Below are 24,458 nucleotides of genomic sequence, written 5' to 3'. Positions count from 1 at the left end.
ATAAAACTATATATACACTATATATTCAGCAATACTACTAGGTCTGTATCCTAAAGAGATTTTTTAAAAAGGGAAAGGACTAATATGTACAAAAAAAGTTTATAGCAACTTTTTTTATGTTAGCAAAGAATAGGAAATGGAAGGGATAACCATCAGTTGTGGGAATGGTTGAACAATTTGTGGTATATGATTGTGACACAATACTATTGTACTATAAGAAAATTATGAGCAAGATGTTTTTGGAAAAGCCTAGAAAGACTTCTTAAATGATGCAAAGTGAAGTAAGCAGAACCAGTAGAACACTGTACACATTAAGAGCAATACTATATGACGACAAATTCTGAATGACAGCTATTCTCAGCAATACAAAGATCTAAGACAATTCTGAAGGACTTAATGATGAAAATACTATTCACCTCCAGAGAAAGAACTGATGGAATCTAAATGCAAACTGCAGCATAAAGGGGAGAGTCCTGTATTTTCTTTTATGGCAAATATGGAAATATGCTTTGCATGACTGCACATTTTATCTAATTGCTTACTTCTCAATGAGGGCAGGAGGGTAGGGGAGCTGGGAGAGAATTTGGAACTCAAATTGTAAAAAAATAAATGAGAGTTAAAATTGTTTTTACATGTAACTGGGAAAAAACAAATATTTTTTAAAAAAATAAATGTACAGAAGGAGAGTAGGGTGAAGGTAGAAATCCAGTAGAATGGCAAAGCGGGGAGAGAGAAAGGAAGGAATTATGCACATAACCTGGCAATACCCTGCCTCTGATAAATACCTGTTTTGTGAGACTATATTAAAACATGGGAGAGTAGATATTGTTATATGATACAATATTGCATCATCAAAATTCCAATGGAGGAAAAAAATCCCACAAATTTACAATAAATTATTAAATTTGAGATGCATCCTTTAAATTTTTTTTGAAATGACACAAATTTCAGGAGAAAAACCATTAAAGGGTTAAAGAAAGTAGATTTCCAGAGGGCTGATGAGTAATTTTTTTAAAGGAGGCAGTAGGCCAAATACATTTGGGAACCCCTGCTATGCATGAAGGACCTTACAATCGATGATGCCTAGGGGATTTGGTGCTTGAAAAGTCTCCTTGTCTTAGGAAAAGGAGAGTTGGAACCCCTGGGAGTAGCTGGCACCTGGATGACTGGTAGAGTATGGACACAGGAAAAAGGTTTCCAGATAAATGTAGAAAAAAGAGGTTAACAAGAAAGGATATAAATCAATGCTGGGGGAGGGGTCCTATCATGAGGCAGTCCTCTCTGATATTTGCAATAACTGGCATTATTCTGAGAGTGAGGCACAATGGGAAAAGGGAATCCATAGAGCAAGCCCTACAAGGCAATGGCAGAAGGTACCCAGACTGGAGAGCCTAGAATGGATTCTTTAATTATAAGAAGTATACAGAAAAAAGAGAGAGCCCAGATAATTATGGAAACCATCAATCAGTGAATAAGAGTCCAGAGTACAGAAAGAGAAGAGGGCTGAAGAAAAAAAGTGAGAGAAATCCTTTCTGGAAAGGGGTGCCAAAAAAATAAAGAAATTTAAAAAACTAAAGAATAGTACCACCTGAAGGGGAGAAGGAGGAGGAATTTACTTAACTAACGGAGGAGAAAAGAGGGGGAAGAAATACATAATTACATAAAAGCAGAGGAGAAAAAGGAATTAATAAACAAAAATCCAAAGGGAAAGGGATAGCAATGAAGAGAGGGGTGGAGGGAAGAGAGCCAGTGGAAACCAGATCACCTTAAAAAAAATAATAAAGTAACTGAAGGAACACACTACCGTTTATAGCAAAAGAGTGAAAAAATCATACCTTTGGGGGCGAGGGGAAGAAAACAATTTTAAAGCAAATAGAAGAAATATAAATCTAACTCATAAATTTAAATGTAAATAGATTAAACAATCTAATAAAACAAAAAAGTGACATTATTTAAGAAAACAAAAAATACTGTTACATGCATATTTAGACATGTGCCTGGCATGTAACTACATGTGTTCACAGTTACACATGTGAATTACTGCATGCTTAAGTATGCAGATTTCTTATTTTACTGTCACGTTTGACTATTTTGTGTTGTGTTCAGGCTATAGCAATGTCTGTTGTGTGTCCATGCTAATGGTTCTCTTGAAAAGCTCTACTTTTCTAGGACCACGGATAGTGTCCATGTTGCAGCTACCTAGATTTGCCCTATTCATCAGCCCTATTTTGTCGGTTATGATTGATTGCTGTACTATGGCTATGCATGAACTTTTGAAATGTGCATATGTTGAAAGGAAAAGAAAGAAGTGTGCCTGTGATGTGACCTATGTTAAAACTGCATAGAGTTACATATCTTATCACTGTGTATTATATGTACTGATACTGCACATGTTTTATTTTGGTTTCTTTGAAGCTGTCGATTAGATATTCAAGGTGCCAGAAAAATCATCCTTGCTGTTTTAAAGTGCTGATGCTTATGTTTTCATCATATGGTTTCAAGTTATAAACTTGCCTCAACTGACTTTTTGCAGTCACCTGTAATTTTGGTTCTTCAGAGACTGTGGTATTCCAGAATTTTTAACAATGTAGAATATGTGTTTAAGAGTTTGATTTTTGAGATCATGAGCAGTTTGAAATTGTTAAACACACTCTGCAATTTCCTAAAGACAATCATGTCTTACAGTGCCCGTGATAAGCATAAATTTTTAAAATGTCCCTCCCTCCAAAAAACAAAACAAAAAACTGCAGAGAAGATAATTTCAGCGTATATATCAAAATAGTTTGCAGACATGGACCTTCACATAAAGAGCTATTCTCTTACTCCTATTCAATTTGGTACTTAATCCACTGGTCAGTTATTGGCAATGCCCTTCCTAGGCATATGTAAAAATATAATAGCTCAATAGACTGGCTATCCAACTAGTTCCCTGTTAGAGTTCCATTTTTGCAATAATCAAATTTTCAGGTATTCAAAGATCACATTATGTAATTTACATCCTTTTAGATGCTTTCCAAATTTTGTTTACCTTCTCTTCCAGGTAATGTATAACATCCATCTATTGTCCATCATGCTCTCTGCTTTCAGCTCTCCACCAACCTCATCATGATTTGTCCCTTCATGATTCATGATAACCCCATTTATGTCTGTGATGGTGCTGTATCCTTGTTTGGAAAAGATGTTGATACATACCTTGAAATTATCTTCATCGAACATTTTTTTGGGTGTTTTTGTTTACGCTTATAATGGGCCCTGTAAGGTAAGATGACCAAGAGTTCTTGTGAAATCATGCTTTTTATTATCCTTAGACAGAAGAACATAATTCCTTTATTTGCCTCTCCAAAGTGAGCCTGGAAGTTCCTCCTTCTACTTAGTTAACACTTCTTTTTTGTCTTATAGTTTTACTTGTTTCATGAATATCAGAGTACCTTTCTTTTAATAATACATAATGCGTTGATCACTGGAAAAATCTCTCATTAAGATTACCAATAGTTAATAATTACCAACAATCTAAAAATTATGATTCATTTGATCTGACCTGTTACATCTGTAATAAAGTCATGACTTTGTTACAATACTAAAGTATGGTACAGTAACAAAGTATGCATCTTACCCACTGACCACAACAGTGATTTTTCTCCCTGAAGTGTAGTAAAGTTCAACTATACTTAAGAGCCAGTCAGAAAAGATAATAGTCATAGAGGCAGTATGAATCATAACAGACAGTCATGTGGTATGCTTATTTCTGTCTGAAATCAAGTCCTGTAATATCTTTTTTCTATGACTGAAATACTGAATTTGGTCATTCTCCTCCCAGCCCCCCAGCTATTTTAATATGCTTGACTAACTGATAATATGATTTGTTTTGATGTCTCAAGAAAAGGATCTGATTGAGAGAAGCTTAGGTTCTTTCCTAGAAGAAATTAGAAGAAATAGCTCTCTCCAAATTTTGGAGGTGAAAAAGTTATTGTGACTGTTAGTCCTTGACCTAGACTGTGGGTCTATTTCATTTGTCTGTTATTCTGTCTCTGCTTGTCTACATTTGTTATAGAGGATCAAGATTAGAGGGTTGACACCAAGTTATAAATTCTCTGATTGTGGCAATCCATGAAACAACAAATATTGCTTAATTGTCTTCTGTAACCTTCTACTTCTCCTGTGATGATGGTAAAGTGGTAGGGGAAAAAAGGGAAACAGAGAATGCTAAAAATAACAATTTTTAAGTAGTCTATAAACAAGTTAACTGTTAGAACTCCAAAGATCAATTATTAGCTAGTGGATACTCTAATGGGGGAACCGAATCATAGAGAGAAAAATTATTATTTTCTTATTATATTGTTAACTAATTATATACACAGGACTCAAAGATTTTCTTTTTGCTTGCCTATTCAAAGCCCAGGCTCCGGAGGATATTTCTGAGCTTGCCAAAAATTTGCCCCACCCAGACCATCTGATTTATGTGGAATTTTTACTATGTAAATACACCATTACTCCACTCAAGTAGGACAGGGTGAACAATAGATTTTTTTTTTTTTTTTTTGTAGATTGCTGGAGGCAGAATGATCTAGGAGCAGTGACCTAATCAAAGTCATTCCCCCAGTCCCTCATTAGAAAAAGCTCACTTCTCATTATAATATTCATTCTCTCATTAATTGTTAACCAATCAGAGTTGAGTTCTACCTGTCAGAGACACCCCCTTTTCCAATGGGGAGACTCCCTTTCCTAAAAGTATTTAAACTCTCAGTGACCTTCATGAGGACTCTGGTTATGAGAGAGAACAATGACTTCATTTCATTGAATATTTGCTAGCCTAATTAATAGATTATTAATTACCCAGAAACTATCTCTCAGAATTTTCATTTGTTTCAATAGTAATATTGGCTTTCTCAATATAAAAAAATGAGAAGACAGTTTTACCAAATGGAAAGATGGTTCATAAGTTCCTTTTATAGAGACAATTACAACAACATGACTTAATGTAGTGCTTACAGTTTTAAAATGCTTTACTTATATTATCTCCTTTGATCCATACAACAAACCTGTGAAGTAGGTACTACAGGTGTTATTCCCATTTTACAGGTAAGGATACCAAGGCTCGGGGGAGACAATGAACATAAATAACTGGCTTATATTCACACAACAGGAAGGGACCATGTAGCATTGGAACCCCGATTTTTCAGACTCCTATTCCATAACCCATTCTAGTATACTATGCTGCCTACACTACGTTGGAGTGATTTTATCATATTCAAAGGCAAAAAGAAATATCAGTTCATGGAAGCTTAGTCACGTTAACTTTAAAAAAAAAAAAAAAAACCTTTTATTTATGCTTTCTTATTTTATACCACAATCAATTCTCTACATATGCCTTGCTGCCATTGAGTCCTTTGTTATAATACAATAAAAGCCTAACATTAGGTGGAGGTTTGGTTCTCTACCTTAATTTAACAATATTTATCCCTAGCTGATCTCTGGCCCCTTTATGACTGGGACACAAATCATGTTACCAGAAACATTTAAAGCACAATATGTTATGGTATCTTTTAAGAGATAGTGGGAAAGGGTCGGGGTGAAAGAACTTGTCTTGGAACTTCCTTAATTCTTGAGGAGGAAGGAACACTAGTAGTTTCTGCCAGCACTAAGATGCCAGTAAGGCCCAGTCCTCAATCTTTTCTGCCACAGCTCAATCCTACTTTTTTTTCTCCCATGTGTAGCCAATTCTTTCTAATTTAGTTCTTGAGATCTTCACCCCTTTTCTGCTGCTAGATCATCAAATACCCAATTCCAAACCAGCTCATTAGTTCTATACACCCTTATAGGAAATGACCAAGTTTCTCCATCAATCCAGATGCCTCTTTGTACCTAAAGGGTGTCCAGGTCTGGGTCACATCGAGTTCACGCCTTTGATTGATTCAATCAAGATATGTTTTCATGTGGTAAAGGTACCTGAGCTAAGAGGAAGTGGAGGATCAACCCTTGACCAAACCTCATACCTACATCAGTATGAGAGACTTTCAAAGCAGGGGTTACAAAAAGATCATAGATTTATAACTGGAGCAGCCAGGTGGTGCAGTGGATAGAGCACCAGTGCAGGAGTCAGGAGGACCTGAGTTCAAATCTCACCTCAGACACTTGACACTCACTAGCTGTGTGACCTTGGGCAAGTCACTTAACCCCAGTTGCCTCATCCTGGGTCATCTCCTGTCATCCTGATGAATATCTGGTCATTGGATTCAGATGGCTGTGGAGAAGTGAGGCTGGTGACCTGCACAGCCCTCGCTCACTCAAAACAAAGTCAAGTGCAAGTCATGTCATCGTTTCTCTGATGGCATGGTCTTCTTTGGCAACAAAGGACAAACACAACAATAACAAGATTTAGAACTATGGAGAATTGAGAGTCATGTCATTCAACTCCCGTATTTTATAGGTGAAGAAACAAGTGTCCAGGGAAATTGGGTAATTCACCCAAGATTACAATTGGTAAAAAATGGAAGAGCCAGAATTGAAATCTAGGTCCTCTAATTCCAAATCTAGTTATCTATTCACTTTGCCACATTATCTCATTTAGTAAGCATGTCAATATCAGCAGAGAAAAAAATTATCATGAAAGTCAGACTTGGTGGTGCCTTTCCTTACTCTCTGCTACTGGGAAGGCCCGGACTGAAAGTAAGGTCAGAGATCTGAGAGGTGCTACCACTCTTGCTGTTCTTAGACTTGCTGGTTTGTCAGTGAATCTCCCTGGGCCTCAGTTTCCTCAACTTTTATGCCTATTGGACATTTTAAAATGGATGCTCAGGAGATATCTTGAACTCAACATATCCAAAATAAAACCCAATATCTTTTCTCTTTCTAATTTCCCTATTACTTTTGAATGTACCACCCTCCTCTCCAGTCACCCAGGTGTGCAACCTAGGTATCAACCTCAATACCTCACTCTTTTATCCTCTCAGTATCCAATCTTTTGTCAAGTCCATTTTATTTTACTGCTGTAACATTTCTAATATACGAATCTTCTCTCCTCTGATACTCCCATCATTCTGGTTCAGGCTCTCTTCATCTCACATCTGGACTATTGAAACACCCTCCTGATAGGTCTGCTGCCTCATTTGTCTTCACTCTAATGCATCCTCCACTCTGCTGTTAATGATCTTCCTGAAGCATAGGTTAAATAAATATTGACTGATGAAGTGACCACTGAGGTCCCTTCCAGCTTCATTCATATGATCCTAGAAATACTGCAGTATCTCATTCTTTCCTTCCCACTCCTAGGAAGGAGTATGGTCGGTACACACGTCCCTGGGCAGCCCACAGCACTGCTCGGTCCCTCCGCGCGGGGGCTCAGCGAACATCCTTGATAGAATAGCTCTGCCGTCACTTTCTTCTGTCTGCTTTCCCCGCCCACTCTCACACCCCAACTCCACTTCCCCACCCCCTCCGTCTTCCTGGCTTCCCTTTCACCCGCTCTCGGTCGATCGCTAGGATTTTCCTTTCTTGCGCAAGCCGGTGAACTGAGTCTGGGAAAACGCATTCCGAAGGCGGCTTGAGTTCGCTTTCTAAGATCCGAATCCGTGAGCCTTCGGCTGCGGGCTCCACGGCCCTTCCCCCTCGCACGGACCACACCCGCAGCCCCCCTCCCCACCCCAGCCCCCTGCCCGATCCCCACCTCCCAGCCTCGCCTGGAGGAGGGCAGAAAGCCGGGAGGATGATGGAACCTGAAGAGGCGAGACTCTGCGCTGCGAAGGTAAGCGTAAGGCTGGGGCTTTCTTTTTGAGTCCTCCGATGTAACTTCATTTTAAAGCTAAGGCCGGAAGTTAGGATTCGAACATAAGATGTCTGTGACCAAACACAGACCCTCTCCTCTCCACAGACTCCTATTTATTAAATTTGTTATTAATCCAGACACGGCGCGGTGCGCTGAAGAACGCACACACACACACAGACACACACAGACGCACAAACACAAACATCTGCCCTCAAGGAAATTGAATTGTAACGGGAGAGACTATGACCAAAACAACAGACTTATAATACAAGATAAGTTCGTATTTTCTAGGTAGAAATGGGAATGTACTTGCAGCTAGGGGACTTGGGAAAGGTCTCCAAAAGGTGGCATTTGATCGGAATCTTGAATAAAGATTAGGGATTTTAAGGGGAACAACATAGATATCATCTAGTGTTAGTGCAATGACAGAGACAGGATATCCCAGAATTTGAGGGATGAAAGGAAACTTGGCTGCTTTCCAGTTCAACCCGTACATGGAGGAACACCCCACAACTTTGGGGAGACCTCCAAGGAAAAGGGGAACTCTACTAGAGGCAACCCGGGTCAATTTGGGGTGACTGCTCTAATTTTTAGCGAGATTTTTTTTTTACATCAAATCTAAATTTACTGCTTGACAGCTTCTACGCATTTTTCTTTCATAGTTTCTTTTTAAAAAATATGTTTTTATTTTTAGTTTCCACAAGATTTCAAGTTCCAAATTTTCTCCCCATCTCTCCCCTCCCCTCACCCTAAGACACTGCACTCTGATTACCCCATCCCCCAGTGTGCCCTCCCTTCTGTCACACCCCCTCCTTTCCCTTATTCCCATCTCCTCTATTTTCTTGTAGGGCAAGATAGATTTCTATTCCCCATTACCTGTATTTCTTATTTCTCAGTTGCGTGTGAAAACAATTTTTAATATTCGTTTTTAAAACTTTGAGTTCCAACTTCTCTCCCTTCCTCCCTCCCCACCCATCCCAACTGAGAAGGCAAGCAATTCAATATAGGTTATACATGTGTAATTTTGCAAAAGACTTCCATAATGGTCATGTTGTGAAAGACTAACTATATCTCCCTCCATCCTAGCCTGCCCCCCATTTATTCTATTATTTCTTTTGGCCTTGTCCCTGCCCAAAAGTATTTACTTCTAATTACCCCCTCCTCCCACTTGCCCTCACTTTTGTCATCCCCTTACACCCCACTTATCCCTTTTTCACCTACTTTCCTGTAATGTAAGATCGATTTTCATACCAAATTGAGTGTGCATGTTAATTCCCTCCTTAAGCCAAATGTGATGAAAGTAAGCTTCACTTTTTCCCTCTCACCTCTCTCCTTTTCCCCTCCATTGAAAAAGCTTTTTCTTGCCTATTTTATGAAAAATAATTTGCCCCATTCCATTTCTCCCTTTTTTCTCCCAATATATTCCTCTCTCACCCCTTAATTTTATTTTTTTAGATATCATCCCTTCCTATTCAACTCACCGTGTGCCTTGTCTATATATACATACATGTGTATGTATGTAGTATGTATGTATGTATGTATATAATCCCTCCAACTACCCAAATACTGAGCAAAGTTTCAAGAGTTACAAATATTATCTTTCCATGTAGAAATGTAAGCAGTTCAACTTTAGTAAATCACTTGTGATTTCTCTTTCCTGTTTACCTTCTCATGCTTCTCTTGATTCTTGTGTTTGAAAGTCAAATTTTCTATTCAGCTCTGGTCTTTTCATTAAGAATGTTTGAAAGTCCTCTATTTCATTGCATAACGATTTTACCCTGAAGTATTATACTCAGCTTTGCAGGGTAGGTGATCCTTGGTTTTAATCCTAGCTTCTTTGACTTCTAGAATATCGTATTCCAAGCCCTTTGATGCCTTAATGTAGAAGCTGCTAGATCTTGTGTTATCCTGATTGTATTTCCACAATATTCAAATTGTTTCCTTCTGGCTGCTTGCAATATTTTCTCCTTGACCTAGGAACTCTGGAATTTGGCTACAATATTCCTAGAAGTTTTTCTTATCAGATCTCTTTCAGGAGGTGATCAATGGATTCTTTCAGTATTTATTTTGCCCTCTAGTTCTAGAATATCAGGGCAATTTTCCTTGATAATTTCATGAAAGATGATGTCTAGGCTCTTTTTTTGATCATGGCTTTCAGGTAGTCTCATAATTTTTAAATTGTCTCTCCTGGATCTATTTTCTAGGTCAGTTGTTTTTCTGATGAGATATTTTACATTGTCTGCTGTTTTTTTCCAATCCTTTGGTTTTGTTTTATAATTTCTTGATTTTTCATAAAGTCATTGACTCCCATCTGCTCCATTCTAATCTTTAAGGAATTATTTTCTTCAGTGAGTTTTTGGACCTCCTTTTCCATCTGGCCAATTCTGCTTTTGGGGGCATTCTTCTCCTCGTTGGCTTTTTGGATTTCTTTTGCCATTTGGGTTAGTCTGTTTTTTAAAGTGTAATTTTCTTCAGCATTATTTTGGGTCTCCTTTGGAAAGCAGTTGACTCGTTTTTCATGATTTTCTTGCATCACTCTCATTTCTCTTCCCAGTTTTTGCTCTACTTCTCATACTTGATTTTCAAACTCCTTTTTGAACCCTTCCATGGCCTGAGACCAATTCACATTTTTCTTGGAGGCTTGAATGGAGGAGCTTTGACTTTGTTTTCCTCTGTTTGCATGCTTTGGTCTTCCTTGTCACCAAAGTAAGATTCTATAGTCTGATTCTTTTTTCTGGTTTTTGCTCATTTTCCCAGCCATTTACTTGACTTTTGAGCTCTTCGTCAAAGTAGATCTCTCTTTCCAATGGGGGTGGGGGGTGTGCTGTCAGCCACTGGATTCCCCCACAATCTGTGGGCCTAGAGCTCCAGAAACAGTCACTGTCTCTTCCCCTGCTGCTGCTATGGCTGCTGTGAGTTCCTCTGCCTCCTTCCCCCTCTGCTGCCCTGGGACTGGGGGCAGACCTCTCCACTCTCCTGCACTGGTCCCATCGGCTTCTTCCATTGACCTTCCAATATATCCTCAGTGTTTTAGGATCATGAAGTCTGAAAACCACCACAAGTAGAAGAGATTCAGCCCCCTGAGGGCCTGCTCAGGTCCTCTCTGTGCTGGTGTAGCCCACACTAGACTGTGCTCTGCTCCCAGCGTGGCCCAGAGACCTTCCAGGCTGTTTTGGGCTGGAGATTCGCTTCACTCTGTCATTCTGTGGGATCTGCAGCTTCAGAATTTTAGAGCCATTTTTTACTGGTATGTGGCTGGACTAGACAGGAGTACTCTAGAAAGTCCATGCTGTTACTCTGCCATCTTGGCTCTGCCCCCCTCATAGTTTCACTATGACCTTGTTCAATTTTCTTTTTTTTTCTGGAAATAGTATTTTTTTATTTTTTCCAATTACATGTAAAGATAATTTTCAACATTTGTTTTTTATAAAATTTTTAGTTCCAAATTTTATTCCCTTTCTCCCATCCCATTTCCCCATGATGGTAAGCAATCCCATGTAGGTTGTACATGTATAATTGTGTAAACATATATTTCCACATTAGTCATGTGAAAGCAATCTGATATAGATTGTACATGTGTAATCATATAAACATATTTCCACATTAGTCATGTGAAAGAGGAAACAAAACAAAAGGGAAAATCCACAAAAACTGTGAAAATAGTATGCTTTGATCTGCATTCAGACTCCATAGTTCTTTCAGTGGATGTGGATAGCGTTTACCATCATGAGTCTTTTGGAATTGTCTTGGATCATTATATTGCTGAGAAGAACTTAGTCACAACTGATCAATCATTGCACAGTATTGCTATTACTATATACAATGTTCTCCTGGTTCTACTCATGTTCATTTAAGTCCAGGTTTTTCTGAAATCTGCCTGCTCACTATTTCTTATAGGAAAATAGTTTTCCATTGCATTCACATTCCACAACTTGTTCAGTCATTTCCCAATTGATGGGCAAGACTTCAATTTCCAATTCTTTATCATCACAAAAAGAGCTGCCATAAATATTTTTGTATATGCAGGTCTTTTCCCCATTTTTGTGATCTCTTTGGAATGCAGACTTAATAGTAGTATTGCTGGATCAAAACGTATGCACAGTTTTATAGCCTTTGGGCATAATTCCACATTGCTCTCCAAAATGGTTGGATCAGTTCACAACTCCTCCAGCAATGCATTAGTCTGCCAAATTTCCAACATTCATCACTTTCCTTTTCTACCATATTAGCCAATCTACCTCAGAGGTGCTACCTCAGAGTTGTTTTAACTTGCATTTCGCTAATCAATAGCAATTTAGAACATTTTTCTATATGATTGTAGATAGCTTTAATTTCTTCATCTGAAAACTATTTGTATCCTTTGACTATCAAATGAAGAATGACTTGTATTTTTCTAAATTTGACTCAGTTCTCGATATATTTGAGAAATGAGGCCTTTATCAGAAATATTTGCTGTAAAAAATTGTTTCCTCTTTCTGCTTTTTTTAAACCTTGGTTGCATTGGTTTTATTTGTGCAAAACCTTTTTAATTTAATGAAATCAAAATTATCTATTTTGCATTTCATAATCTATCTCTTGTTTGACCATAAATTCTTCACTTCTTCATAGATCTAACAGGTAAACTATCGCTTCCTTTCCTTATTTGTTTATAAGGTATCACCCTTTAAGTCTATATCGTGCATTGATCTTGACTTTATCTTGGTATACGGTGTGAGATGTTGGTCAATGCCTAGTTTCTGCCATATTGTTTTCCAGTTTTCCCAGCAGTTTTTATCAAATTGTGAGTTCTTATCCCAGAAGCTGGAGTCTGTGGCTTTATCAAACAGATTACTATAGTCATTAACTACTGGGTCTTGTGTACCTAATCAGTTCCACTGATCTACCACTCTATCGCTTGGCCAGCTAGGCAGTACCAAGTAGTTTTCATGATTGCTTCTTTATAATACAGTTTTAGATCTGGTGTGGCCAGACCACCTTTCTTCACTTTTTTTTTTCTTTTATTTTTAATTTATTTATTTAACTTTTCAACATTCATTTCCACAAAATTTTGGGTTCCAAATTTTCTCCCCATTTCTCCCCTCCCCCCACCCCAAAACACCAAGCATTCTAATTGTCCCTATTACCAATCTGCCCTCTCTTCTAATATCCCTCCCTTCCCTTATCCCCATCTTCTCTTTTGTCCTGTAGAGCAAGAAAACTTTCTGTACCCCATTACCTGTATTTCTGTTTCCAAGTTGCAAGAACAATACCCAACAGTTGTTCCTTAGACTTTGAATTCCAACTTCTCCCCATCCCTCCCCACCCATTCCCTTTGGGAGGGCAGGCAATTCAATATAGGCCATATCTGTGTAGTTTTGCAAATGACTTCCATAATAGTCATGTTGTGTAAGACTAACTATAATTCCCTCCATCCTATCCTGCCCCCCATTGCTTCTATTCTCTCTTTGGATCCTGCCCCTCCCCAAAAGTGTTGACTTCAAATTGCTCCCTCCTCCCACTGCCCTCCCTTCCATCATCCCCCCCCACCCTGCTTATTCCCTTCTCCCCCACTTTTCTGTATTGTAAGATAGGTTTTCATACTAAAATGAGTGTGCATTTTATTCCTTCCTTTAGTCGAATGTGATGAAAGTAATCTTTTCTGAGAGATGATTTGCCCCATTCCATTTCTCCCTTTCTCCTCCCAATATATTTCTTTCTCACCACTTAGTTTCATTTTTTAAGATATGATCCCATCTTATTCAATTGACCCTGTGCTCTCTGTCTCTCTGTCTCTCTGTCTCTCTCTCTCTCTCTGTGTTGTGTGTATGTGTATGTGTGTGTGTGTGTGTGTGTGTGTGTGTGTGTGTGTGTGTAATCCCACCAATTACCCAGATACTGAAAAAAGTTTCAAGAGTTACAAATATTGTCTTTCCCTGTAGGAATGTAAATAGTTCAACTTTAATAAGTCCCTTATGATTTCTCTTTGCTGTTTACCTTTTCATGCTTCTCTTGATTCTTGTGTTTGAAAGTCAAATTTTCTTTTCAGCTCTGGTTTTTTCATCAAGAATGCTTGAAAGTCCTCTATTTCATTGAAAGACCATTTTTTTCCCCTGAAGTATTATACTCAGTTTTGCTGGGTAGGTGATTCTTGGTTTCAGTCCTAGTTCCTTTGACCTCTGTAATATCATGTTCCATGCCCTTTGATCCCTTAATGTAGAAGCTGCTAGATCTTGAATTGTTTCTTTCTAGCTGCTTACAATATTTTCTCCTTGACCTGGGAACTCTGGAATTTGGCCACAATGTTCCTAGGAGTTTCTCTTTTTGGATCTCTTTCAGGAGGTGATCGGTGGATTCCTTCAATATTTATTTTGCCCCCTGGTTCTAGAATATCAGGGCAATTTTCCTTGATAATTTCATGAAAGATGATGTCTAAGCTCTTTTTTTGATCATGGCTTTCAGGTAGTCCCATAATTTTTAAACTGTCTCTCCTGGATCTATTTTCCAAGTCAGTTGTTTTTCCAATGAGATATTTCACATTATCTTCCATTTTTCATTCTTTTGGTTTTGTTTTGTGATTTCTTGGTTTCTCATAAAGTCATTAGCCTCCATCTGTTCCATTCTAATTTTGAAATAACTATTTTCTTCAGTGAGCTTTTGAACCTCCTTTTCCATTTGGCTAATTCTGCTTTTTAAAGCATTTTTCTCCTCATTGGCTTTTTGACCCTCTTTTGCCAGTTGAGTTAGCCTATGTTTAAAGGTGTTATTTTCTTCAGCATTTTTTTGGGTCTCCTTTAGCAAGGTGTTGACCCCCTTTTCATGCTTTTCTTGCATCTCTCTCATTTCTCTTCCCAGTTTTTCCTCCACCTCTCTTACTTGATTTTCAAAATCCTTTTTGAACTCTTCCATGGTCTGAGACCATTGAATATTTATTTTGGATGTCTGGGATACAGAAGCCTTGACTTTTACATCTTTCCCTGATGGTAAGCATTGTTCTTCCTCATCTGAAAGGATAGAAGGAGATATCTGTTCACCAAGAAAGTAACCTTCTATGGTCTTACTTTTTTTCCCTTTTTTGGGCATTTTCCCAACCAGTTACTTGGCTTTTGGGTCCTTTCTCAAGAGTAGGGTATACTCTGGGGACCTGTAAGATATCAGTTCCTCCAAGGGGCACAATTAAGTGTGTACTGGTCTGGGCTCAGGGAAGGATTTTTGTGCCCAAAATCTTAGCAGAGTTTCCTCTCCACAGGCACCTGACCTCCAGTTCTGCCAAGCTGGCACTGGGGGGGTTGGGATTCAGTCAAGCTGTGGGGGCAGAGCCACCATTCAGTGCAAGACAAAGACCAGCTCCCTCAGTGCCCCCAGGGGTTTTTACGATCCAGCAATGGTCTCGGGCTGCTGTAAGGGCTGCCTTGAGATCTGCTGCTGCCCCCCTAATGTGGCCTCTGCGCGCTGCTGCCTGAGGCTGGAGCTATGGGAAGGCCCTTCTCCCTTCCTGGCCGGCTGAAAAAACTCTTGTCACTGACCTTTGGCGCCTGTGGGTTGAGGGATCTGAGGACCCGCTGCTGTGACTGGAGATTCTGCCCCTGATGTGTCCTCCTCCCAGAGTCTCAGGGCGTGGCCAAGGCTGGGCTTGGCTCCATGCTCGGCTCCATGGCCGGTGTAACCACCTTTCCCATGGGCCTTTCAGGTCACCCTGGGCTGGAAATCTCCTCCACTCTGTTGTTCTCCACTTCTATTGCTCCAAAATTTGTTGAGAGTCCCTCTCTACAAGTATTTTATGGGCTGTGTGGGGAGAGCCTGCATTTTTTTGTCTTTCTACTCCACCATCTTGGCTCCTCCCCTCTTCACTTTTTTTCATTAATTTCCTTGATATTCTTGACCTTTTGTTTTGCCAAATGAATTTTGTTATTATTTTTTCTAGCTCTATAAAATAATTTTTGATAGTTTGATTGGTGTGGCACTGAATACATAAATTAATTTAGGTAGAATTGTCATTTTTAGGGGCAGCTATGTGGTACAGTAAATAGTGCAACCAGCCATGAAGTCAGGAATCCAGCCTCAGATACTTACCACTTACCAGTTGTGTGACCCTAGGCAAATCACTTAACCTCAATGGCCTCATCAAAAAAATTTGTTATTTTTATTATATTAGCTCTATCTACCCATGAGCAATTGATATTTTTCTGGATGTGTCTCCCTTTAGATTGTAAGCATGAGGGCAAAGACTATCTTTTCTTCTTTTGGTATCCCCCGCACTTAGTTCCGTGCCTAGCATGTGGTAGGCACCTAAGAAATGTTTATTTACTGATTGATTGATGCTAGCTAGTATTATTATCACCTTATTGTCAAGAAGAAGAAAGCTGATTTCACAAAATTCAGAAGAATGACATGGTCACATAAATTAAGACTATAAAAGGGAAAACTCCTCAAGAAGTACAACTGTGCAAGAGACAGAAAGAGAAATTCCATTTAAAGTTACCGTAGGCATTATAAAATGTTTGGAAGTCTACTTACCAAGACAAACGCAGGAATTATATGAACACAATTGTAAAACATCTTTCAAACAAATAAAGTCAGATCTAAATAACTGGAAAAATATCAGCTGCTCATGGGTAGGGCTGAGCTAATATAATAAAGATGACAATTCTACCTAAACTAATTTACTTATTCAGTACCATACCAATCAAACTACCAAAAATTATTTTATAGAGCCAGAAAAAACAATAATAAAATTCATCTAGAAAAACAAAAAGTCAAGAATGTCAAGGGAATTAATGAAAAAAAAGGAAGAAAGGTGGTCTGGTCATACCAGATATAAAACTACATTATAAAGCAGCAATCATGAAAACTATTTGGTACTGACCAAATACATTTGGTAATGACCAAGAAGTAGAGTGGTAGAGCAGTGGAATAGATTTAAGTACACCAGACACTACATAGTCAATATTGAACCCATAGACTCCCTATTCTGGGATAAGAACTCACTATTTGACAAAAACTTATGAGAAAACTGGAAAATAATATGGCAGAAGCTAGGCATAGACCAACATCTCACACCATATACCAAGATGAAGTCAAAATGGGTACCTAATTTAGACATGAAGTCTGAAACTATAAGCAAACAAGGAAAGCAAGGAATAGTTTATCTGTCAGATTTGTGGAGAATGGAAGAATTTATGACCAAAGAAGAGATACAGGACATTATGAAATACAAAATGGATAATTTTTATTACATCAAATTGAAAAGTTTTTGCACAAAGCCAATGCAACAAAGATTAGAAAGAAAGAAAAAAGCTGGGAAACAATTTTTACAATCAGTGTCTCTGATAAAGGCCTCATTTCTAAAATATATGGAGAACTGAGTCAAACTTGTAAGAATACAAGTCATTGCACAATTGATAAATGGTCAAAGGGTATGAACAGTTAGTTTTCAGATGAAGTCAAAGCTGTCTATAGTCATATGGAAAAAAATGCTCTAAATCACTATTGATTAGAGAAATGCAAATTAAAACAACTCTGAGGTACCACCTCATGTCTATCAAGTGGGCTAACATGACAAAACAGGAAAATGATAAATGTTGGAGAAGATATGGGAACATTTGAACACTAATGCATTGTTGGTGGAGTTGTGAACTAATCCAATCATTCTGCCGTGTTCTAGGCACTCTCTCTAGCCTTCTACAATTCCTCAGAAGTGGCCTTATCTAGCCCCTCCTTGGCCTGCCTCTCCCCCACCCAACTCCCCGAAACCACCTTCCATTTTATAGCTACACACATAGCTGCCTGAAACCCTGGGACAACTCTACCCAGAGACCAAATGCCTATGGACGATAACCTACCTGAACATGTAACATCCCCACCTTTACTTATTTTCAGTCTCTCCTTGTATGCTGCCTGTTTCCCTACTGCCTACAAATACTCCCATGTCTTCCCTATTCTCAAAAAACCCTCCCTTGACCCATCTATCCCTAGTAGCTATCATGCTATATGTTCTTCCTTTTATGGCTAAACTCCTTAAGAAGGTTGTCTCCAATTGATCCCTTTCCTCTCACTCCCTTCTGGCTTCTGATCTCATCATTCAGCTGAAATTTCTCTCTCCAAAATTACAAATGATATCTTGTGGCCAAATCTAATGGCTTTTTCTCAGTCCTCATTCTTCCTCACCTGTCTGTAGACTTTGATATTGTTTGATCCTTCTCCTTGATAAGTTTTCGTGACATTGCTCTTTCCCAGTTCTCCTCCACATCCAACGATTCCTTCTGAGCCTCTCTTGCTGGATTTTTATCCAGTATCACACCCATTAATCAAAGGCTCTTTCCTGAGCCTTATGAGCTACCATCTTGATGCAGGTTCTCATCACTTCATGCCTGGAGTATGGTACCAGTCTTCTGGGTGACCTTCTTGACCACTCAAGGTCACATCAGTTCATCCTCTACTTAGGTACCAAAGTGACCTCAAAATACAGGTCTAACTATCACACACACACACACACACACACACACACACACACACACACACACACACACACACACACACACACACACACACACCCTCTTCTACCTTCTCACCAACTCAGTCAACTCCACTGGCTCCCAGTTAGCCCCAGGACAAAATTTTAAATGTTCTTTTTTTTTAACTTTTAAAGCCTTTCACAATCTGATTCCTTTCTACATTTCTAATCTTATACTTTACATTCCTTTTCATACCCTTTGATCCAGTTTCATTGGCTTTCTTGTTATTCATCACATAGGATGTTACCTTTTCATCTCCCATTCCTGGATGGTCCACCTTTTGGCTTCTCTAGCTTTTCAAAACTCAACTCATGTCCTCTTTTTTCCTCTCCCTTTACCTCCTACCAGTATTTTCCTTCTGAGTGGACATCGCATTTACAATGTTCATATTTTGTATTTCATAGTTGTGTGCAGTCTCCCCCATTACAATGTGAACTGCTTTGGGGGAGCAAAGATTGTTATTTGGTTTGGTTTTGTGGGGTTTTTTTGTTGGGTTTTTTTTAATATCCTCAGTGCCTGACACACACTAAACTCTTTGTTGTTGGTGATCAACAGATTACTGGTAATTTTGGAGCAAGCAGTTTCAATTGAATGTTGAAATAAAACACAGGTTTCTGAGTATTTAGAAGAAAGAGATGAAGTGGAGGCACTTAGTAGGGTAGATGGCTTTCCCAAGAAGTTAGTCAAGAAGAAGAGGATGTAGGCTATAGAATGCCTTCATCCAGGAGGGATGGTTGGATCAAATGAGAATTTTTTTAAGGATGGGGAGAGATAGTTGGGTTTGTAAGCAGCAGGGAAGAGGACAGTAAGTAGAGATTAAAGATTAAAAAGAGCAAATGGGGATGATAGAAGGGGCAGTAAGTGTAAGAAGAAGCAGGGAAACAGGATAAAAGGTGCATATAAAGGGTTTTGCTTTAGTAAACCGAAGGGCCAACTTTTCATGAGACAAAGCTAAAGAAGATACCCTGATATGAATGATATGAAATGAAGAGGAAAGAGATAGGGGATCTCTTGGCAAATGGCCTCAGTTTTGGGGGGACAGGAATGAAGTATCACTTGAAGTTGTCTGCTGGGTTTGGGGGAGGAGAAAGAATAGGAAGATTAAGGTGGGATGAAAAGGTTTGGAATAGTAGCTGTGATGAGCAGGATAATGAATCAATTAGAGAGCTGTAAAAAGTTTGTCTTGCTTCAGTGAGGGCCCAGTTGAAATTATGTAACAATTTGTAGTCAGGATAATTTCTTCTCTAGGTCCATTCAGTAGTATGTATCTAGGCATAATTCACTGTTGGGCTTCAAAAGGTGATTGGTTATAGGACCAGGAGACAAGATATTTCAGAGTAGGAGGATAGAGTAGAGTTAAACGAATTCACCAAGGAGTAAAGAGTGAAGAGAAGTTAGCCAGGGTAAGAATGAAGGCCTAAGAAACAATATTACTTTCAAATATAAGAATTTGTTCACTCTTTCCTTGTCCATGGGCACTCTTTTTGTTACTGCAAATACTGTTGCTAATAATATTTTGAAATACATGAGACCTTTCTGTCGTCACTTTCCTTATGTCATATGCCATGCAATAAAATATCTAGATAAAAGGGTGTGAATATTTTAGTAACCAATCAATAAATATTTATAAACACCTGCTACATACTAACCACATTACTATATGCTAGGGAAAAAAATGGTCAACTAGGTGGTGCAGTGGGTAGAGCGTCTGGTCTAAAGTCAGGAAGACTGAATTCAAATCTGGAGCCTCAGGCACTTACTGTGTCTGTGTGACCCTGGGCAAGTCACTTAACCCTGTTTGACTCAGTTGGAGAAGGAAATGGTGGACCCCTCTAGTATCTCTGCCAAGAAAATCCCAAATGGGGTCACAAAGGGTCAGACACAACTGAAAATGACTGGATAACAACAGAAGAAGACATCTATAGTAGTGAGACAGGCTCTCTCCTTAAAGAGTTTATATTAGTCATTTTTCTCCCATAATTCTAGATTGATTTCCAGAAGAGTTCAACTAGTTTGACACTGCCAGGAGTGGATTAATATGCCTATTGGATAGCTCCTCCAACAGGGAGTGCTTCTTTGCTGCTTGATAGATGAGAAGTAAGCAAGTTGTTTTAATTTGCATTTCTCATATTACTAGTGTTTTAGAAGTTTTTGCTCATGTTACTGATCATTTGCATTTCATCTTCTGAAAACTGTATCTTTTGATTAATCATCTAACAGAAAATGGCTGTTGGGTCATGTTTAATTTTTTTGTCTGTTTCCCACAGCACCCACTACAATGTAGTTTCCTCCCAACTTGATTGACTTGGTTTTTTTTTTCCTTTTGCTCATTAAAGGGGCCATTCCCATTCTTCTTAAAGAGACCTATTCACTGAGTGGAACCATTACCTCACTCTAAGTGAGTACCTGAAGAGGCCAAGGTCTCCCATTGCATCCTGCGTCTTCTCCAGTCATCCTGATGAATATCTGATCACTTGTTCCAGATGGCTCAGGAGAGAAAAGTGAGGCTAGTGACCTTTTACAGCCCTCCCTTGATCAAAACAAACTCAAGTGCAAGTCATGTCATCATTTCTCTGATGTCATGGTTTTCTTCAAAAACGAAGGACAAACACGGACAGACAGACAGGTTGAAAATAATAATAATAAATATTTATTGAATTCTGGTTTTTGTCTCTTCTTGTCTTGGCTCTGACCATTTAATTTTTGTATTTTAATAGGCTCTTTAAAGTTAGATACTGTTTTCATTTGTCATTTCAGATGTGAAAACAAAATAAGTTAATTTTAACAGCAATGTTTCTGAACCAGCATACCTTATTTATTGGATTACTATTTTTCTCCCCCTGGGGTAAGTTTTTTTTTAAATCGTACATGCATAATATTAAAAATCATATTAGAGGATGATAGCTATTAGTAAATCTCTTTATGTCCTTTGAAGAATAATTTGATATTTGTACCTGTGATACATTCAATGTGGCTATTCCCTTCACTGGTACCAATTGCAACACATCCATTCTTTCAACTTCTGTGCAAATTTTTTATCTGTGTTCTAACATGCTTAAAATATTTTCTGAGTACCAGTGCAGTACTTGGGCTATCCATTCACTTTCCTCTGATAACATTTTATTACCAACTTGCCTTCTTTTCTAATTCTGCGTTTCCTGAATCTCTTTTCTGTCACTTCTTATTCGTAAGTCATTGCTGATGATTTGTTATAGCGTACTTACGTCTGCCATGCATCTCTCCATCGTTTATTGGTTCACCAACAATTTGAATTTTTTTTGGAGTTTGTGGTGTTACATAATTCACATATCATATCGCCATATCATCAACTGCATCACTGATACAGATAATTATAAAACATTATGAATACATAGATCAACATATTAGTGTTAAAAATAGGCTTTTGTGTCAGGGAGCAATTTAGAATCATTGAAGATTCTGGGCAATTCCTTCAGTATGATCTAGACTGCCTATTGCCCCTATCTAATTCTCAGTCCAGCTTAATGTCCATCTGCAATATTCATTCAGGAAGAATGTATCATGGAAATAATCTGAACAATATACATGCTTCACTTTTTTTTCTTAAGAATTCACTTGTTTTGCTCATTTATTTTGACTTGAGGAAAACCTATACTATTCAAGAGCTTGGTACAGTCAACACAATATCATCTGCAAACAGAATCATATAGAGGACATCCTGATCTTTAAAGAATTCTTTTTCCATTGGAACTCCGTCTAGGATAGCCTTCAGAACTGCAAGCCTGTCTCTCTATTTTCATACCATGACTTCACTGATAATTAGAGGATCAGTGAGTAGTTTTTACATGGACCAAGGAATCAAGGATGATCTTAACATGTACAGGTGACAGTTTATTGGAGGGAAGCCTTAGAAGACTATCTTTTGTTTTGGCAAATTATATGCTTTTTATAATCAGTAAACAATAAATGTATCTAGATCTTGTATTGTCTGCACCTTTCCATCACTTATGCAACTATGCAAATGAAGCCTACTTTAAAAAACTGTCAGACACCTTGCCAATACAGACTGGGGTGAACCACCTCCCAGCAAGCCAATTTCTCTGAATTCTGTTTTCTAGTAGGTTATTGTCTTTTTTTTTTTTTTACTTTTTTTCATTATCTTTCCTTGTGTTTTTGCATTGTCAGCACCACCACACTATCCCTACTACCATCATCATCTTAATAATTAACACCTTTTTTCTCTCTTCCAACTCTATTAGTAAGTTCCTTTCTTTGTAAAATCTATTACTTATTAGTTAATAAATCATATTTTAAGAATTTTCCTGCCCAGCTAAATATGTTATATGTACATGCATATGTATGTTTCTTATTTTAATATTACATATATCAGTTTAAAATCTCCATCCTAGTTGATTTCCATTTTAATTTACTCAAATTATAAAACTCTGTTCCTTGTGATTGCACATGTTGATTGGGAACCATTTAGTTGAGAGTTCTTTAACATGTGGAAGAAAATACACCCAGTATGCTTTAGTATGAAAATAACCAGTAATTACGTATGTACCATAGTCAAATAGATTATAAATTTAACTTAGAGAAATATTTGTTGTGATTCTAATGTGTTATCTTCTTTTTTTCTAGAGCCCATCTGCTTTACATGGTCACACATCTTAATGGGTAAGAAATTTTTAAGTAGTTTGAATAAACTTTGAATAGGAATTATAGTATTTAGGAGTGGCTCTAAGTAAAGTGAAAATAGTACAGTAGTTTTAAGCTCTAATTTCCAGTAATAAAACTGAACAACAGTTGTATTAGAACCCAGAACACAGTTTTATGACTCACTTTGTTTCATTTGCTAATAATGGATTAAAATAATAAATAGATTTAGGATGAGCTACATCACTGATACAGATAATTATAAATCATTATGAATACATAGATCAGTGTTCTTGAATGTTCCCATCAATGGAAGGAAGAATTGGCATGGAAAATTAAGAACAATGAAAAAATAATTTATCTCTGCAGTCTTCTTATGGAAGGAAATCCAAGACTTGCTGTCTACATAACCTGTAAGCATTAAGAAAGGGAACAGATTTATTTTTTGCCACTGCATTATGTCTCCACATATCAGTTATTTTAGCAGAAATACCCAACAGAATAGAAAAACTTGAATCCACATTGATAAATGCCTTACTAAAGAAGAAAAAGAGAAAATAGTGGATTAGGAATGCAAATATACAGAGGTGAAAGAAGGGAGGACAAAAGCAATATTGTTAAAAGAAAATGTGATCTCCTTACAAGCCAAGCATAATGATCTCCAAGACAGGATGTATAGAGACAACTTAAGGATGATAGATATCCCAGAAGAACACAACAACTTAAAAAAACTTGAATACCATAATAATAGAGGAAAACTGCTAGAGGCAAAGTCAAGATCGCAGAATAGCAGAAAGAAATACCGTAAGTTCCCCACATAAACTCTAAACTCCTCCTAACAGATTCAGCAAAAGCACCAGACTATATCCCAATGGAAAAATCCAAGAAAAGTTACAGTGAGCCATTTTTCTAGCCCAGATCAGGGTGATCAAGCTGCACAGAGCATTCTGGTGCCCAGAACAAAGCTAGACACCAGGGAAAACATATACCAAAGCACCACATGCAATACGGGAATAGGAGCCTACTGGCAGCTTTATTGATCACTATTTCGTTCTAAGTCACAGATCCAAGGTGGAATAAAAAGGGTACCTGTGCCTAGGGGTGGCAGAGAGGAGAACAGTCACAGGCACAGCCCTATCTATTTATCAAGGAAGTTCAAAAGCAAGCATTAGCTGTTTGACTCACATTCCAGGAGCAGAATGTTCCAACTTCTAAACCAGGCCTGCAGAGAAATAATTAGAACAGGAATCCTAGAACAAAAAGAAACTTGTAGTCTTGTCACTCTGAACCAGCAGATTTTCCCAATCAGTTGATAGTGCCTGTGTCCTGCACCAATCTACTCTTGCTCAGACTAAAATACAGGTCAAAATTTTGCAGAACTCAGACCAGGAAGGGGAGGTGAGGTGAGGTGCGGTGCTCAGCGATCAGATTTTGTCCTGGATCAGACCTGTTTGTGAAAATTAAATATTTTCAGGTCTCCAGCCTGAGCTGTCCCTGAGACCTGAAATAACCCTCCAAAAAAGTAACAACAGTGCTTGATCCTAACATCAGGACCAAAGTCAGGAAGTAGG

General features: G+C 38.2%; 1 protein-coding gene across 10 annotated transcripts in view; it reads left to right on the top strand.

Annotated features, from left to right (window-relative positions):
- IFNAR2 (interferon alpha and beta receptor subunit 2) overlaps positions 1-24,458 on the top strand; it is a 66,643-nt gene that overhangs the window by 15,119 nt on the left and 27,066 nt on the right. For 2 of the 10 annotated variants that reach the window (XM_072615053.1, XM_072615061.1), the window contains 4 exons: positions 20,239-20,349; positions 20,589-20,878; positions 21,010-21,097; positions 22,873-22,908. In XM_072615053.1, the coding sequence (XP_072471154.1) occupies positions 21,043-21,097; positions 22,873-22,908 (91 nt within the window). In that variant the 5' untranslated portion in view covers positions 20,239-20,349; positions 20,589-20,878; positions 21,010-21,042. Of the gene's footprint in view, positions 1-7,373; positions 7,742-20,238; positions 20,350-20,588; positions 20,879-21,009; positions 21,098-22,872; positions 22,909-24,458 lie in introns of those variants that run through there. The other 8 variants (XM_072615060.1, XM_072615059.1, XM_072615052.1 and 5 more) reach the window with 7 other exon arrangements.

This window comes from Notamacropus eugenii, chromosome 5 (genome assembly GCF_028372415.1).
Source record: "Notamacropus eugenii isolate mMacEug1 chromosome 5, mMacEug1.pri_v2, whole genome shotgun sequence".
NCBI lineage: Eukaryota > Metazoa > Chordata > Mammalia > Diprotodontia > Macropodidae > Notamacropus > Notamacropus eugenii.
The sequence above is the reverse complement of the archived record's forward strand: the minus strand, read 5'-3'. Positions and strand labels throughout refer to the sequence as shown.